Source organism: Bos mutus, chromosome 17, assembly GCF_027580195.1.
Source record: "Bos mutus isolate GX-2022 chromosome 17, NWIPB_WYAK_1.1, whole genome shotgun sequence".
Classification (NCBI taxonomy): Eukaryota; Metazoa; Chordata; class Mammalia; order Artiodactyla; family Bovidae; genus Bos; species Bos mutus.
The window spans coordinates 7,141,043-7,160,334 of record NC_091633.1 but is presented as its reverse complement, the minus strand read 5'-3'; the positions used below and the strand labels follow the sequence as shown (position 1 = coordinate 7,160,334).

Here is a 19,292-nt window from a genome sequence, read left to right as displayed (position 1 = left end):
TTAAATTATTCCAGCGCCATTATTTTAACATTAGAAGTGGTTGTTTCCTGTGCACTGGCCAATTTGCTTGATCTCATGTGGAAGTGGTTTCTGCCAAGACGAGTAATATCTTTTAATAAAGTAAGTTTCTAGGAAGACAGAACCTAACAATCATAACTTTTAACTGTCTAGATAAAAGAATATGAAAAGCTTGAGAATGAGGAAGATCGCCTTTGTAGAAGTCGACAGATTTATGACACTTACATCATGAAGGAGCTGCTGTCGTGTTCACATGTAAGTGCCTCTTCTTTTTTTATTAATTCAGTGTTAGTAAGTGAGACTTCTTGTATTAATTCAGTGTGAGTAAGTGAGACAGGTTTCACATGTTTTTAGAATGAAAGTTGAAATAGGAGGAAAGATTTAAAGGTATTCATCCAGGATGGAACCCATGTTTCTCAAGTTTTATCATTTGTTTCCTGGTAATACTGATCCAATATCTGCTGCTCCATGTACTTTTAATAAGGTTCCAAAAGTGGGTACTTTCAGTACAGATGTTGATAAAATGGCTAATGCAGATCAATCCAAGAAAAGACTAAGCTCAATTCTCAACTCTCTAAGAAAATGAAGCTTTATTGTTTTTCATTTCGCTCCCCTTTAACAATTAGGCTAATCAAATATTTATCGATAAATATCTTAAATGCTTTCTTTGAATTAATAAGGTTGATTATAATTATTATGTTAATATAGTTCACTGATAGTTGAATGATGGTTGAATTTTTTTTTTTTTTTTGCTTGTAAATCAGAGAAACAATCTTATTCAGTCATTAGGATAAACGAGGTTCCTAGGAAATTCTTCCACCAGGAGTGAGTGGAATAATTAATAATGAAAACATACACTGTAATCTCTCTACATGAAAACTGTTTTCCAAAGAAGTGTCCTAAGAGCCCTGGACTGCTGTGTCCAATGCAGTAGCCACTAGCCATGTGCAAGTATTTAATTGTGTTTACATTTGTGTTGCTTAGTCTCTTAAGTTGTGTCAACTCTTTGTGACCCCTGGATTGTGATCCATCAGGCTCCTCTGTCTATGGATTTCCCAGGCAAGAATACTGGAGTGGGTTGCCATCCCCTTCTCCAAGTGATCTTCCCGACCCAGGGATCAAACCCGCATCTCCTGCATTGACAGGCGGGTTCTTTACCACTGAGCCACCAGGGAAGTATGTTTATATTAATTGCAATCAAATGGAACTAAAATTTTAATTCTGACGTCCTCCGGAGCCGCATTTGAAATGTGCGGTACCCACATGTGGCTGGTGGCTCCTGCATCAGCCCCGATTCACAGCATTTCCATCACCGCAGCGAGTCCGATCGGACAGCACTGGTCACGACAGTGATACACTTTCGTGTATTTATTGTGTTGTGTACAGCACTTACTGAACTTCTGAGCTAGAGCTTACCGTAAGGCTCTGTGCCTCGCTGCCTTGCTGGGGATGGTTGGACCTTGGAAAATGCCACGTGTTCCCTGAGAAAGCCTCTGTAGACATAGCTTTCATGTAGGGCAGCAGTTTAGAGGGTTTTCAGCAGAGTGATATGCTTTTTTAAGCTCTTTTTGTGCATTACTTCAGACATAATTTGAAGTTTAGGGGGAGGACATGGTTTCTAATTTTTGTCAGTGTGAGTTTTGTTCTTTTAGAACCAATTCCTCTTTGCAGTGGTTACAACAAGCCTTTCCTTAACCTAGAGTCTTTTCAACACTGTGGTTTAGCTTTGTGATCCTGGCATTTAATTCTTAGGTATATCTTTGTGCATTCGTGTTCTCTCATGAAACAGAAATTTTACATTTTTAGGACCCCAGTATCAGCCAACTGAGAAATGATGCATTTAATATTAATATGGTGATAATACAATTCCTTACACCCTTTTTAAGTCAAAGTAGCCTTGATCTCTTCTGGGCATAATGCCCCCATGTGTATCAGCCTTCTTGACATAGTTTCTAAGAACTCTGGAAGCTCTGAGAAGCTTGCCCACAAACATACAACAGATTTTTTTTAAGAATGCATGTTGATGTGATCACCACAGGTTACTGCTTAGTAACTGTTGTGTTAAATTATATGTTGTGATATTGTAAAATGCACAGAGGTTTGCTCTGTTTTGTATTTGTGGGGGAAAAAGAAAAAGAAAACATTGTATGTGTTTTTTTAAAGCCATTCTCAAAGCAAGCTGTAGAACACGTACAAAGTCATCTGTCCAAGAAACAAGTGACATCAACTCTTTTTCAGGTAAGGTAAAATGCTCTCCAAATAAATGTTTCTAATTCACTTAATGGTTGTATTTGGGGGCGTTCTTTGCTTGGGTGAAAGTGCTGGTGGAATTTCGAGACTATTTCTTACCTAGAGGTTTATCTGGAAGAACCAAAGTTTAATATCACCTGTCTTCTCATTGAAACGTGCTCTTATGCCAGCATCATAAAGGCTGTCCTGAAAAAGGCTGCTAGAGCATTCTTTTAGTGTTTTTCCCCTATAAATCAATCAGGACGAGACATTGGAGGGAAAAGGCTTTTCCTGTTTGACATCCCGGGCACCTGGGATGAGCAGGGACCGGGCAAGATTGACTTTCTAGTGGCACAGGTGCTGGCCCCCACGGCGACCCTTCCCCAGATGAAGCAGACTCATTTCGAGCAATCAAGAAGGAATGAATGGCCTTGGAGTCGTGACTGAGAAATTGGATTTTGCCTCAGCTCCTCTCATCTTGAACACAACACAATCATAGATTTAAATTATAAGGCTCAGAAAACTCGATCCACAACTGATGGGCTCATGTCTTGGCCGCTCTTTGGATGCACTGGTTTTCATCCTGGAAGCCTTTTCTGTTATCCCATGGGATTTCTATAGAGATGGCAGCTTGCAAGGGTACGGTCAAATTTCCAAGTGGATCATGTACCTTTCTATGTTTCTGGGAGTTACAAGAAATAGGAACGAATACCATTTATTAACATAATGGTTTTCATAAATGAAAATAACTAGTTTATCCTTTTCTTGGATTATTCAGTCATTTGAAAAGAAGTAAGTTGATTTTTGCCTTAGTGCCTTATGGCTGGGCTTATTTATACAGATTCATACAAAATGAATCTGATTATTCTATAGAAAAGATACTGGTTTGACTCTGAGAACATTTGGGCACGGTACCCAAACTTGCTGCTGCCTTTCTGCCAAAATGATTAGATGGACATCTCTTAAAACGTCAGACCTTTTAGTACAGGCTAGTTGGTTATAAGCTTGGGCTCTGAAATACAGTGACCCGACTTTCAAGACCCTGGGCAAGCACCATGCCTGTCCGCACTTCTGTTTTTCCCTCTGTGGAGTAGAAATGCCAGCAGACTGTCCCGGAAATGGGGTTTTGAGGACCCGGTGCATATGAGCTGCTTTGTACCAGGCCTGTCTATCACAGCACTCCATAAATGTCAGTCTTCTCAAGCACCCCACAGTCAGAAAGTGCAATTTGAGTACCTGCTTTTTGTTGCCTCTGTGATGTTTTCATGTCAGAATTTCAGTTTTCTGACTTTGACATGGTTCAGAGGTAGTTGTGTAGTCAGTTACATTTAATATTGCTAAATTACTACATAGATTTTACAGCTCTGATGTTAGCTTTTCGCATAGCATAAATAACATTTAAAGAGATCGTTCCAGATGAGAGATACAAAGACCAAGAAAATTATCTTTGTGGCGTCAAGAAACATTGATTTAGAAGCCATGTCTTCAATATATCTTTTAAAAGTACTTTACTGATTTGTTCATAAGAAAATAATTGAGTAATGTTCTGATAAAACAGATATAGAATAGCTGGTACTTTTATTTCAGTGGTGAAGGAAATAGTCATTATTATGTTGATTTAAATAAGAAAGAATTGTAGTGCAATTCGGTATAATACGTACCATTAGAACATGGTGGTCAAAGTATAAAGTAGAAGTTATATGTTTGGATACCCTGTTTACAGAGGGACATTGATCTCTATAACATTTAACTAACATTAAAGTTACTTGATATTCTTTGAGTTGGAATTTTCCCTCCTGGCTTTAAATGAGTCATAATTGAGAAATAAAACTTGTGTATAATTGAAAGTGTACAGTGTGATGTTTTGGTGTGTGTATTCATTGTGAAATGATTGTGCAATCTAACTAAGCAGCATACTCATCCCCTCATGTAGTTATATTTGTATGCATGGGTGGTGAGAACACTTAAGATCAACTTTCTTAGCAAATTTCAAGTGCACAATACAGTATTAACTATCATCCCCATACTGGACATTAGCTCTCCAAGACTTATTTATCCTGCAGAACTGAAACTTTATACCCTTTAAGCAACATCTCCCCCATTTTCCCCACTTCCTAACCCTTGGCAACCAACTTTGTACTCTGCTTTTATAAGTTGGACTTTTTTTAGATTCCACATACAGGAGAGATCAGCTTGTAATTGTCTTTCTGTGTCTGGCTTGTTTCACTTAGCATAATGTTCTCAAGATTCACCTGTGCTGTCATAAATGTCAGGATTTCCTTCTTTTTAAAGAACAGAAGAGAGTATACCATTTGTGCGTGTGTGTGTACACATATATATGTGTATATCCATGTATATCTCCATCCCCCATTTTCTTTATCCATTCGTCCATTGATGGGCCCTTGGGTTATCTGCATGTCTTTACCATTGTGAAGTAATGCCAAGTGAACATGGGCATGTGGGTATCTCTTCAAGATACTGATTTAATTTCCTTTGGATATATACCAGAGGGAATCTTTATACTGCTTTCTGTAATGGCTGTCCCAGTTTGCATTCCCACCAACCGTGCACAAGGATTCCCTTTTTTCTGTATCCTCACCAACATGTACCTCTTGGCTTTCTGATAACAGTCATCCTGACAGGTGTGAGATGATATCTCTCTGTGGTTTTGATTTGCATTTCCTTGATGATTAGTGATGCTGAGCACCTTTTCATATGCCTATTGGCCATTTATTATCTCTTTTGAAAAATGTCTATTCAGGGCTTCAGCCCACTTTTGAATTGGGTTATTTGGGCTTTTGCTGTTGAGTTGAGTTCCTCGTATGTTTTGAATATTAACCTCATATCATATGGTTTACAAATAACTTCTTTCATTCTACAGGTTGCCTATTCACTCTGTTAATTGTTTCCTTTGCTCTGCAGAAGCTTTTTAGTCTGATGCAATCCCAGTTGTTTGTTTTTGCTTTTGTTGCCAGAGCTTTTGATGTCATATGCAAAAAATCATCACCCAAACCAGTGTCAAGAAGCTTTTTCCTGTGTTTTCTTCTGGTTGTATGGTTTCAGGTCTTATATTTAAGTCTTTAATTCATCTTGAGTTTATTTTTATATATGGTGTGAAGTAAGGGTCCAATCTCATGCTCCATTTATTGAAGTGACTGTCTTTTCCCCACTGAATGCTTGATGCCCTTGTCAAAGATCAAGTGACCGTAGGTGTGTGGATTTATTTCTGAACTCTGTTCTGTCCCATTGATCCATAAGGTCTGTTTTTATGTCAGTACCATACTATTTTGATTGCTGTAGGTTTATCGTATACTTAAACATCGCAAAGTGTGATGCCTGAGGTAAAATTTCTTATCAAGTAGAGCAAGGTAGTTAAAAACATGCTCTGAAAATAAATACAAAATGCTTTTTATTCTTTTTGTTTGCAAAGTTGACTTTAGCAATAATTAAGTGCACAGGTACATTTGCTGGCAAGAGTTGGGAGGAGTCCTGGCTTACATTTAGGTTCCTGGAATGTGCCAGGCCCCGTGTTTGGCTCTCGGTGTTCTGAGCTTAGTGGCTCAGTCGTGTCCGACTCTTTGCGAACCCCATGGACTATAGACTGCCAGGCTCCTCTGTCCATGGTATTCTCCAGGCAAGAATACTGGAGTGGATTGCCATGTGCTCCTCCAGGGGATCTTCCCAACCCAGGGATCAAACCCAGGTCTCCCACATTGCAAGCGGATTCTTGACCGTCTGAGCCACCGGGGAAGTCTTGGTGTTCTGAATCTTATTAAATCCTCACAATGGCCTTGCAGATTAGATGTAACTCTCCCATCTTACAGATTGAGGAAACCAAGAATCAGAGCAGTGGGGTCATTTGCTCATGACCCCACTATTGAAGTTTGGCTTTTGCATTGCTTACCTGACACATTTGTGGTCCTTCATGTTGAAAGTGGCAGTGTGGTGTATCATATCTGGTCTTAAGAATTTCTGGTACAGGATGTTTTATAAAATAGGAAAAAATGTTAAGAGTTTCTGTAAATAGAAAATCTGTTACATACAAATTTAGTCTTTCATACATCTTTCCACACTTGATGTCTTCTGAACCTCTTGAGACTTGTGGCCTTGGTGTTTAGCATCTAGAAGACTTGGTGAAGATGACTGTTATCTTTGCTTGTAGACACATAGGACTTCAGAGTTGCAAAAAGCTTCAGAGAGAGAGAGGTCAGCTTCCCCTGTTACTAAGGAGGGAACAAGTCCACTTGGCTGTAGTGACCACGCCCTGGGCCCTGCCCAAGACACTGATGGCCCTGCCAAGGGGCAGAGGCTAGCTTAGCCCCATGGTAGGAAGGGAAAGCTCCCAGGCGGGCTGCAGGGGTCTCATCGACCGTGTTGCTGACTGTGGCTTCTGTACGTTTCCTCGTGTGATCACTTGCCTTGGAAGTCTTCTGATGTCTGGTCCTTCTTTTTTGCACATTTTTAGGATGATCTACAAAGACACAGAAAACATTAAATTTCTATCATTCAGGGAGAGAGTAGGGTATCACGATATTTTCCAGAACTAGCTAATTGCCCCTAAGCTGAGTTGTGAAGTATTGGGATTTGATATTTTTATCACTCTTGATTTGAAGACTACCCCATGGGAAATAAATTTATGCAGTTTATTTGATAATGTGTAAAGTGGCATGAAATTGAAGCAGATTGTTTTCCATAGGGAAAGAGCCCCACACATGTGAGCCAGGAGTCCTTGCCTTAATCTCGGCTTAGCCATGAACTTGCTCAAAGACCTTGCAAATAGCTAATTAAAAAAAAGCTTTACTCCATGGGTTCCTTCACTTTTAGTCTTTGAAACTCAATATTAATGCAGATCATTTATGGTAATTGTAATTAATGGCAATCATATAATTAATTGTAGTTCACAGGCTGCCACTACGTAATTTACAGGGCGCAGTACACAATGTAAACATGGGGTCCTTGTTCAGAAATTTCAAGATGGCGACAGGAGGGCACCATACCAAGGACTGGGCTCTTCTGTGGGACCGCATGGGCCACATGCCCATGAAGCTAATTCCAGGCATTTAAGGCGTGTCTGTGACTTGCCATGAGCTGTGCCAGACAGTAGAGACGCAGTGGCACACAGGACAGACCTGTCCTTGCCTTCAGGGAACGTGCCATTGAGTGGCGTAGATAACGACTAAGCAAGTTGTCATGGCCTTGAATCCACTGGTGCAAACTGCACAGGCGCTGAGGAGGGCGAGTCCCAGGTGCCATTAGGTCAGTTCAGGTCAGTCACTCGGTCATGTCTGACTCTTTGGGACCCCATGGACTGCTGCACGCCAGGCCTCCCTGTCCATCACCAACTTCCGGAGTTTACTCAAACTCCTGTCAGTTGAATTGGTGATGCACTCCAACCATCTCATCCTCTGTCGTCCCCTCCTCCTCCCACCTTCAATCTTTCCCAGCATCAGGGTCTTTGCAGATGAGTCAGTTCTTCGCATCAGGTGGCCAAAATATTGGAGTTTCAGCTTCAGTATCAGTCCTTCCAATGAATATTCAGAACTGATTTTCTTTAGGATGGACTGGTTGGATCTCCTAGCTGTCCAAGGGACTCTCAAGAGTCTTCTCCAACACCACAGTTCAAAAGCATCAGTTCTTCGGCACTCAGCTTTCTTTATAGTCCAGCTCTCACATCCATACATGACCACTGGAAAAACCACAGCTTTGACTAGATGGACTTTGTTGGCAAAGTGATGTCTCTGCCTTTTAATATGCTATCTAGGTTGGTCATAACTTTTCTTCCAAGGAGCAAGCCTCTCCTAATTTCATGGCTGCAGTCACCATCTGTAGTGATTTTGGAGACCCCCAAAAATAAAGTCTGTCAGTGTTTCCATTGTCTCCCCATCTATTTGCCATGAAGTGATGGGACTAGATGCCATGATCTTAGTTTTCTGAATGCTGAGTTTTAAGCCAACTTTTTCACTTTCCTCTTTCACTTTCATCAAGAGGCTCTTTGGTTCTTCACTTTCTGCCATAAGTGTGGTGTCATCTGCATATCTGAGGTTATTGATGATTATGGGAGCACATAGTTGGCAACCTCACCACATCTGTGGAGAAGGCAGTGGCACCCCACTCCAGTACTCTTGCCTGGAAAATCCCATGGATGGAGGAGCCTGGTGGACTGCAGTCCATGGGGTCGTGAAGAGTCGGACACGACTGAGCGACTTCACTTTCACTTTTCTCTTTTATGCATTGGAGAAGGAAATGGCAACCCAGTCAGTGTTCTTGCCTGGAGAATCCCAGGGACGGGGGAGCCTGGTGGGCTGCCGTCTGTGGGGTCGCACAGAGTCGGACACGACTGAAGTGACTTAGCAGCAGCAGCACATCTGAGTCTCATCCACTTGTGTTTTTCACTTTACTGTGTTCTTACTGATGCAGTGTGGAATTTCTTTTCCATCCTTTCCAGCCATACATAGAAGAAATTTGTGAAAGTCTCCGAGGCAGCATTTTTCAAAAATTCATGGAAAGGTATGAAGCTTTGTGTACAAAGTCTTTTTTGTTGAGATATGTTTGTCATGTAACATTATGTTAGTATGGCGGTTTATTTGCTAAGTCGTGTCCGACTCTTTGCGACCCCGTGGACTGTAGTCTGCCAGGCTCCTCTGTCCATGGGATTCTCTAGGTGAAAATACTGGAGTGGGTTGCCATTTCCTCCTCCAGAGGATCTTTCCAACCCAGGAATCAAACCCAGGTCTCCTGCATTGCAGGAAGAATCTTTACTGACTGGGCTATGATATTTAAATCTTGTACTGTGTAGGTATACCTCATGTTACCCCATAAATGCTATCCTTAAAATGTGTTAATTTATTCATTCAACAAACATTTATTATCCATGTGCTCTGTGCCAGGCTTTGTACTAGCTTGTACCCCGTATAGTTTAGGATTTGTATATATTAACATCCCTTTGACTTTTAGTTTTTTAGTTTCCAAATGATCCAAAATGTAAATAGACTAGGGAACCTCAATATTGAAGGTATCTTATTGGGACACATTTGCTAATGCAAACATGAGTCTATATTCAGTTCATTTGTTTATATGTTAAAGTCATATCCTTAAAAATGAGACAGCCCTTTTCTTGATTCTTTACACAGTAGAATTTAGGTGTATTGGCAGATGTCTTTGGTCATGTCTGTCTTAATGTACCCAATAAATGTGTCCCTTTGGGTTACTCAAACTATAGAGTATGTTTGTCACATAAAATCCTGAAAACTTTCTAGATAATTAACAAGAACCTACTGTGTAGTGCAGGGAATTCTGCTTGATATTTATAATAACCTAAAGGGGAAGAGAATCTGAAAGGAATAGATATACGTGTATGTGTAATCGAGTCCCTTTGCCGTACATCTGAAACTAGCACAGCATTGTGAATCAGCTGTGCTCCAAGGTAAAATGATATTTTTAAAAAAGGTAAATTTAAAAAATTTCAGGGATGCCTATGAAAGTGTTCCCATGCTTCCCAGGCACCCGAGAGTCAGCCCTTCGGCGTTCTGAGTGTTCCTCTGTGATGACGCACCTTAGGGATTGGACGTTCTGACTCTGAATCTGCATTCACATGGATTCTGCTCGTCTCTGTAAACTTGGCTAATTTCTAGACAGTTGTCGTGATGATTGAGCCTCAGGGTGGGAGCAGCCCACAGCTGTTCAGTAATTGCCCTTTAAGGACAAATGCTTCAGTGTTTTTGTTTTTTTTTTTTCCTTCTTCTCCACATGTTCACAGAACTAAAGTAATTTTTGAAAAAAGTTGTATCAAGATTCTACCAGAGTTCAAGAGATAATTTTATCTTGGAGTAGAGTCAGTACTGTGGGAAACGAATCTGCATACAAATGATTACATTTTCTGAGCAGGACCAGAGGGGCTTTGCCAAAAAGCAGTGGCATGGAACTGAGGGGCCAGGGCACTGGTTCAGGGCTAAGATTCAGCTGAGTCTTGGGCTGTCTCCATGGCTGCTGATTCTAAAGACCTGACTTTTCCCAAACTCTTGGGTCAGCTCATTGTTCTGTGACCCTTGGGGGAGAGGGGAGAAAGGGGGATGGTAATTGAAATTGGGGAAGAGGTCTTATAACTTCACTGTGTATCCAGGTAAACCTGCACAGTCACTGTCTCTCACTGAATTGACCATTCACTTTTTTTTTAATTGTGTTGAAGTATAGTTGATTTGCAGTGTTAATTTCTACTGTACAGCAAAGTGATTCAGCTATACATATATGTATATATTCTTTTTCCTATTCTTTTCCATTATGGTTTATCACAAGGTGTTGAATCTAGTTCCCGGTGCTATACAATAGGACTCTGTCATTTATCCATCCTATATGTAATAGTTTATATCTGCTTATCCCAAACTCCCAATCGAGCCCTCTCCCACCCCTCTCATCCTCTCTCATACAGAGAACCGTAAGTCTGTTCTCTATATGAAGAAGATTTACATAAAAATGGGCTATAAATGCAAAATACACACTGGGTTTCAAAGCAGTGAATTCAAACCACTTTCAGGGGCTTCTCTGATAGCTCAGTTGGTAAAGAATCCGCCTGCAATGCAGGAGACCCCGGTTCGATTCCTGGGTTGGGAAGATTCCCTGGAGAAGGGATAGGCTACCCACTCTAGTGTTCTTGGGCTTCCCTTGTGGCTCAGCTGGTAAAGAATCCACCTGTAATGCTGGAGCCCTGGGTTCGATCCCTGGGTTGGGAAGATCCTTTGGAGAAGGGAAAGGCTACCCACTCCAATATTCTGGCCTGGAGAATTCCAGAGGCTGTATATTCCTTGGGGTCACAAAGAGTTGGACACAACTGAGTGATTTTCACTTTCAAAGCAACACAAAAATAAGGATGTAGACTATCTCATTAAAATTTTATATTGATTACATGTGGAAATGATAATTTTTGATATATTGGTTCAAATAAGATACATTATTAAAATTAAATTACTTATGAGTCATCTGTTACCTGTCTGTTGTACAGTACCGACTCAGATAAAGATTGTTACCATAACATAATGACAATTAAAGCAGAAACATGAAGATTTCAATTTGAATCGTAAAATAAAGCCTTGAATGCTAGGCAAATGCTTTGTGAAAAAAATATTTATGAAAGCTCACTCCGAGAAGTCACACAAGTATACAAAGCTAGTTTCTCAGTTAACGTGATATTTAACTTTTCAGTAATTCCTCACATTCTTTTTCAGTGACAAGTTTACTAGATTTTGTCAGTGGAAAAACGTGGAATTAAATATCCATGTGAGTATCATCTTTGCCTTTATTTTTTTAAATAAAAACTTCCTTTGGCTCAGTTTCGTGAGAAAATATTTTATTCAGCAGCATACTCCCAAGGGTAACATGCTGCCCAAACAGATGTCCTGCTTACAGCTTTACGCATGAAAAATCCATCCTCCCATATCCAGTTGTACACACTTTGAGTTTTCGTCCTCTTTTTTCATATTCATGTAAGAATGCATTTATTTATTTAAGGAAGGATATTTTAAGCCATAATTAAGCTTTGAATAGAAATAGTAGTAAAGATACAAGTCTTCTGCATCGTGTGATTCCTGTGCCCCTGTCATTTGCTATCCTGGTAAATTGCCTTGTTTTTTTTTCTTATTAGGTGCAGTCGTGTAATAAACATGATGATATCTCTTACTAGCCCGCAGTTGCATCTTTTTTATTGTTTTGAGAATGATGAAAGCAGTCCTCAAAGGCGGGATACTTCCTAGCTTGTATCCCCTAATACTACGTCTTCTCTTAGCTTTTCCGTGTCAGGAATTCTGGGGCACATTCTTTACTTCACTTTTAGAGTGTTTGCTTCTCTTCCCCTTTCCCTTGTGCTCTCCCTCCACAAAGGTTTGCAACTGAGAAAAAGAAATAACTGGATTCTGTTTTTGATTTTTTAAAAAAAATTTTTTTTAGTTTAACAGTACCATTCACAGAAGTGGGTTTTTTGTTTTGTTTGTGTTTTGTTTTTTTCATTTCAATTTCCCCTCTCTGCCCCATTTCCTGCAGGATTGAGAAGCAAGAGGCAGTGACACATTTTAAAAAATAACAGGACTTCCTGAGCAGTCCAGTGATTAAGATCCTATGCTTCTACTGCAGGGAACGAGGGTCCGATCCTGCATGCATCCGCATGGCCAAAAAACGAACAAACAAAACCAAAAAACCTTATCTCTGCTGTGGATCTTCCTGTGCCTGTGCTCCTTTAGCAGACGTGGTGTCCTCACGTCTTCATGTCCTTCTGTCCTCTGAGCAGCAAATGTGAAGCTCGAGGGCCAGATGCCCCTGCCTGGCTGCAGACATGATGTCTGAAGGGTTGTCTGGAGAAACCCTTCAAGCATCTGACCCTTCTTTTGCCAGGATACGTAACAAAAAGCATTTGCTGTTGTCTGATGGCCTCTTATCATGAACATAGGACTATCTCTCTGCCTTTGTACCATCTGATGCTATGAAAACTTCTTGGGAAGCAAGGCATTGCTGAGATGATATTGATGAAAGCCTAGTGCTTATGAATGAAAGCCTCTTCATCGAGTTACTCACACTCCGTCTGGTTTCACATTCACATGCCCAGCATGAGTCCTCTCTACTTACTGATGCTTTTGATAAAAAAATTCACATGGCCAGCATTCATTGGACTTTCTGATCATATGGCCCAACTGTTAGGAGAGCATAGATGCCCTTGATGCAGACCTATTTTTCTACCACAGAAGTTCGTGGAATGGCTGAACTGTTGCCAAACTTTCAGCTTCAGAGTAGCCGAGTTCACTTTGTAGTCTGCCTGGAAATTTCACATTCACTTATCTTGAAAGTGTGTACCTTATAATCCAGCATTCATGGGACTGGATAAAACAATGGGCTCCCACCGGGTCGTCTTCCCAGTCGCCTCCGCGGTTTGCATCCTGTGCAGTTTACATCGAAGGCGGTTCTGGAATGTCCTGCCACCTGTGCCTCTTACCTCTCAGCTTGCAGGTCCAGTCGCCGAAAGGGCAGCAGTGTCAGAATCACTGTTTCAATAACTGTGTATGTTTTGCATGAAAACGGTGGGATAGTTTTTACACAGTTTTACATTTCTGTGTCGCATTTTAAATTCACAGTTGACCATGAATGATTTCAGCGTGCATCGGATCATTGGACGAGGAGGATTCGGTGAAGTATACGGTTGCAGGAAAGCAGACACTGGAAAGATGTAAGTGTTCTACACTTGTATGTTTTGCTGGGAATATTAAGAGGGTTTTATACTCACATTCAAAGAAAATCCCATTTAGTTGATGAGCAGTGTTTTAGACTCTTACCCTCTACACGCTTATAAAATCTTGACCAGTGCTTAATTCACAATTCCTACACACTAAATATTATAGTACAGGCCCCACCCCTACAAAACACACACACATACACACACACACACACACAAGTACTAGACAGCAGGGATACATACAAAATTTATTGCCCTGAATTTTTTGTGTATCTACTTTATTTATTATTTTATTTATTTTATTTAGCTGAAATGTCAATTCATATAAGAATAGGAATATCTTAATTATTGCTTGATTTTTTTTAAATAGCCTTTTCACTTCAGAATAATTTTAGGTTTGGAGAAAAGGAGCAAAAAAATAGTACAGGGAGTTTCTATGTACTCCACGTCCCTCTTACCGTAGTACAGGACACGTGTTACAATGAATGAACAGATATTGATGTGCTGTTACTGACTGAAGTCTCCACTTTATTCAGATTCCCTTAGTCTCTTAGAAGCATTTTGCTGCTTTAAAAGACTTCCCGAATTTTTAGAAACTTCCCCCAATATGATGTGTATCATTTAAGTCCACTTAAATATATTTTCTGTATAGATTTTCTTCAGTACTATTTATGGTTCTAGGTATGCAATGAAATGCTTGGATAAGAAGAGAATCAAGATGAAACAGGGAGAAACCTTAGCCTTAAATGAAAGGATCATGTTGTCCCTGGTGAGCACAGGAGTGAGTATTCAGTTTTGAACATTGCATTTGTGTGTGTGTGTGTGTGTCTATTTATTTGGTGGGGTTTTTTTTTTTTTTTTTTTTTTTGATATCAGGACAATTTATTTAAGATACAGCTTTTTTTTTTTTTTTTTTCCCCCTGGTGAATTATGCAGCTAGCCAGTTCTTGAGGGGATTAGAATTTATAGCAGGGAGCAGCAGCACTGAATTAATATAAATAATAATTCAAAGATGACCCCTGTCTGAGTTGGGAAGTAGGAACATACTACCGGCCACTGCCACGCACACTGACCACTTGTCCCCTCACTGCCCATTTATGACTTCCTTCTTTGTGGAATATGACAGAGATGGCAGAATATAATCATATCAGTGACCAAAGAATCACCTGCAATAGTTAAGAATTGGCTGCATGACAGCGAAGGACTAACCCAGAGGAGGAAAAGTAAGCGGAATGTTGCTTCCCTCCTTCACAGACAGAGAGGAAGTAAGGTGGCTTCGTCAACCCCCAGCTATCCCTTTGGATGCTCCGCAGAGTCCCAGGGACAGAGGAGCCTGGTGGGCTGCCGTCTGTGGGGTTGCACAGGGTCAGACACGACTGAAGCGACTTAGCAGCAGCAGCAGCCAGTCCTATTTAATTTGGAGGGGACCCTGTCTCCTTAGCACTTGCCCCCTTTCCCTGCTGTGGATGCTGGTCTTTTCCGTCTCCAGCGCTGTGTCTCTGCCCACTGGACCAGCTGTCTTTTTGAGCTCATCACATGTCAAAGCCAGCTTCACCCTGTGTCGTCTTGACTTGTAAAGCAACATTCCGCTCTGATTTCTTTTCCTATTAATGGCATCACCCGGGACCAAAATCTCAGCTTTTATTTACTCGGGCAGATATATATAAAGACACCCAGAAAAACCCATGGTCCCAGAAACCTGGGCGTTGCCTGTGTACCCTGGCAAGTGAGGCACAGAGCCTAGGGGTACCTCCAGCTGCCACAGCTGGGTTCTGAATAAGGTCACCTTCACCTAGAGGTTTTCAAAGACTCAGATCTTCATGATCACTCAGGCATTCCTTTTAGCTGATAAGCAAGGAACCTGAGATCCAGGCACATCTTTCTTTGCCCAGAGTCCCTGCACTTCCTAAACGAGCCCAGTGTTCTTTTCTCATCCCTTTGTAGGCGCCATGCTTTCTTGTCACCAAATATATTTATTGTGTTGTGGTATATGTTATTCTAGTGTTAGTTTTAAGTGCTTCTAGAAAGGCTATTTACTATTGAAGTCAATGAATATCATAATTCAGTTTAACTATAACAGATGAAAATGCCATCACTGTGAACGGTAATGTCCAATTGTGCACCTCTACGTGCCAACATGCAGACATTAAACGTTTCAAGTCGGAGTGACTCTGTGTGTGTGACCAAGAGTTTAACTGATTGGAATGGAATCTGAGTGGCTGCGCACTGTATTGGAATCAACGTGAATGACGTTGGTTTCTAGTATCTGTTGGAAATGTCTCCGTCTTCATTTCAGATGTGAATGTGTGCTTACTGCAGACTTTAAGTGCTTTATTAAAATGCTGATTTTTAATGTCTTATCTCAAAGCCTTGGATGTTTATTCCCAGGAGAGCCTATGGAAAAAAATTGAGGGTGTTGGAAAAATATATGAACAATTTTAATTTTCATGTAGCATTTTTGTTTTATTTAGGTGAATAGAATGTGATTAAGTAGTTGTAGAATTCCTCACTGGTCTGCCCATAAGGGGGTAAATAAAAAATTGCAGTTATGTTGGGCTACTGCTTTGAACTAATTTAAGACTAGTTTCTGCTTTTTATTCAAATATCAAGACAGTTTAGCATTTTTAAAAACATTATAAGTACATAATTTAACCAAAAGAATTGTAGTAAAGTTATTTAGAGTCATTTTTGTTGATCAAAGGCTATAGTTTGTAGGATTTAAGTAACCTTTAGTTTAAAATTGTTGATCAGCTTGTGTCAATATGATTACCTAAGGTGTTGGCATGGAAATAAGCTGGAGTCACCATCAGAGTTTTCTTTCTGCTTGGAGGTTGTTTTACTGTTTCAATCTCAAATTGAGAATTCCTACTTCTCACCCCCAGAAGAGGCAATAAGAAGTACTGTTCCCAGTTTTATTCTGTAACTTTTGGGTCATGAAAAAGGAATCAGGGCAAGTATGTCCATTACTGGGAGGAGCCATCAGCACCTTTATTAAGTCAGTCCGTTATTCATGAGGAGTGTTGCTTATTCATTTCCTGATCATCCTTGAGTCTTAGATTGTGCCAGGTACTCCGCTACCAGACAGGAGTCCCAAAACGCAAATTTGGTCTTTGCCCTTATAGGGCTGCATAAAATGAGAGACAGCAGTGTTTACTCAGAGAATCTCAGACATGTGTCGATTGTTGGAACATGTGACAAGAGCTGTGAAAGAGAGGTCTGTGGTGCTCAGAAGGCATTTAACAGGGCGGTCCTCTGGGGTCGGAGGGGACGCTAGGGTGTGTGTGAGTCCTGAGCACGGGTGCTCTGGGGACTCACAGGTCAGCACTGCTGGGCTCTGAAGTGATGTGGTGAGGACCACACGGGGAAGCTGGGGAGAGAGGGAAGCAGACGGGCCAGACCAGCAGAAAGAGCTTTCTGGACCAGGCCTGAGGACTTTTAAAAATCTTTACCCAAAAAAAAGAAAATCTTTACAGCCATTTAATAAGCCTTGCAATTCTGAAAGGGTTTCTCTGACTGCAGGGTGGAGAACTTTTCTGGAGGACTACTTTGTGGTCTGTTTTAATACAGTTTAAGTTCCTGCAAAATGTGAACTGTTTCGCTCACTAGGAAATCAAAGAAGACAGTTCCTGGGACTTCCCCGGCAGTCCAGTGGTCAAGACTCCATGCTTCCAGTGCAGGAGACACAGATTCAATCCCTGGTTGGGGAACTAAGATCCTGCATGCCCCCCGCCCCCCAAAAAAAACCTTAAAAAAAAGGAGATAATTCCTTGCTTAAGAGCTTTTATTTAAGGATCCACCTATGAGAACCTCCTAGTTCTTATTCACCTTGAATTTGTAATCAAGACAGAACATCTTACCATAATTATCTTAGAAACTGTGCTAACATCATTATTAAACTGCTGCCTGTTTGTCTCTGTGGGTCAGCATTCAGTTCTTTGTGTCTCAGACCCCGCCTGAGACTCAAGATGCCATCTGCTCAGGGCCTAAGAGATGAGGGATCCTGGTCAGTGAACTCCTTAGAGATAACCAAATCACATCCCTTTAACCGAGCTTTGATTTTACGTTGCTATGGAAACGTTACCTTTGTAGGTGGAGTGACAGGACAGGGTCTGGCGAGGGTCCAGAGTGGGAGACTTGGGGTTTGAATCTTGGCTGGCTATCAGATTTCTTTGTGGCCTCAGGCAAGTCATTTCCCTTTTAGGAGGTGGGGGGAGGGGGCAGTGTTTAGTTTCCTCGTCTTTAAAATAAAGAATTTGGACCAGGTGATTTTTTTTTTTTTAGAAGAGCACTTCCTATTGGAGTAGCCTATGACTCTAAATCTCCAATTCGTGTCCCATCTTAATAACATAGTATCTTAACTCCACTTTGACCTTTTGCTGTTTTCTCAGGGCTGTCCTTAGAAGGATTGAACACTGTCTGTTCAGAAATACCCCTTTCCAGGCTCTGCTGGTCCCCTGGGTGAAGTGAGTGGAGTTGCTGTCTCAAGCGGGAAAAGACCCAGGCTTCACTAAGTTCCTGGTCCACCCACTTGTCTGCTCTAGGGATGAATTGCTCATTAGATCAGGAACCAGAGTACGTGGGGAACCCCATTAAGGAAGGAGCATGATATTTAGAGCAGAATGAGTCGTCACCAGCAGACTATGAAAAGGTCTGGTGAAATACTGATGGGGCTCCAATTAGGATGGTGCCTCCCAGCCCCCAAGAACCGGATAGCTTTTAACAGATAAAGGACAGCAGCTTTATTTTACGACTATATAAAACAAAATAAATCTCAACTGAACTCTTAAGGAAAACAAGGTAACCACAAAATGAATTTCCTCCAGAAGACTTGTGGAAATTGAGTTCAAGTTCTTGAATCCTGAGCACACAGGCATGTGTCCACACAAATTCATCTGTATGCCCTTCATCTATAGGTGTGAGCAAAGTGAATTCTGTTCACAGAGTACTCTGTTGAGTGTGTTCTGTAGAATGTAATAATTCTCGGCTTCTGTTTGTCATTTGACTCAGTTGAGTGGCAGGTGTTCACTGAGCATGCATCTCAGTGGGACCTCGTGCTAGATCTAGGGGGTTTTCACCAGGGAGCACACGCGTGTGTCTAGAACCCAGGTCAAGAGACAGAAAGTCACCCACGTCCCGGAAGTCTCCCTTTACCCTTTTCAGCTGCTTACCCCATGCCCAGGCTAACTGCTACCCAGATGTCTGACGCTGGAATTTAGCTCCGCCCCTGTTGGAACTGTATATAAATGTATTCTTTTTGTGTCTGGCTTCTCTCAGTATTGCTTGCGAGATGCAGCTGAGTCGTTGCTCATAGCAACAGCACCTTCTGTAGCTAAATAGCAGGGGTCACCAGGCTATGTGTGTGGCCTGGGGACCAAATCTGGCTTGTGTTCACAGTCTATGAACTGAGAAATTTTTTTTTTTTTAAGCAAAAGAAGAGAAGAAATTGTCAAGAGAAAAGAAGCAGAGAAACCTATGTGACAGGGACTGGATGGGGCCTGAAAAGCTTAAACTATTTCCTGTCTAGCCCATTTGCAGAAGGAGTCTGGCAGCCCCTGCTCTGTAGTATTCCATCATGCCACAGTTCGTGTGCCCATCCTCCTGTCGGTAGACAGTGGGATTATTCCTGGTTGGGGCTGTTTTGAATAGTGCTGTGAGGACCATGCTCATGCAGGTCCCTTGGGGCACATGAGTACAGACTACTGTTAGGTAAATACCCTAGGCTGGAATTTCCAGCTCATAGGCTTTGCAGGTAGTGATCAGCGTCGGCAGATGCCGTCAAACGCCTGGTGAGAGTGGTTGTACGATTGTGCCTCCCAGCTACCACATTGGAAGTCCC

General features: G+C 41.3%; 1 protein-coding gene across 4 annotated transcripts in view; it reads left to right on the top strand.

The window, feature by feature from the left end:
* GRK3 (G protein-coupled receptor kinase 3) overlaps nucleotides 1-19,292 on the top strand; it is a 121,213-nt gene that overhangs the window by 64,262 nt on the left and 37,659 nt on the right. For 3 of the 4 annotated variants that reach the window (XM_070385943.1, XM_070385946.1, XM_070385945.1), the window contains 6 exons: nucleotides 172-273; nucleotides 2,182-2,256; nucleotides 8,693-8,754; nucleotides 11,466-11,517; nucleotides 13,359-13,450; nucleotides 14,138-14,237. In XM_070385943.1, the coding sequence (XP_070242044.1) occupies nucleotides 172-273; nucleotides 2,182-2,256; nucleotides 8,693-8,754; nucleotides 11,466-11,517; nucleotides 13,359-13,450; nucleotides 14,138-14,237 (483 nt within the window). The remainder of the gene's footprint in view (nucleotides 1-171; nucleotides 274-2,181; nucleotides 2,257-8,692; nucleotides 8,755-11,465; nucleotides 11,518-13,358; nucleotides 13,451-14,137; nucleotides 14,238-19,292) is intronic. The other variant, XM_070385944.1, reaches the window with a different exon arrangement.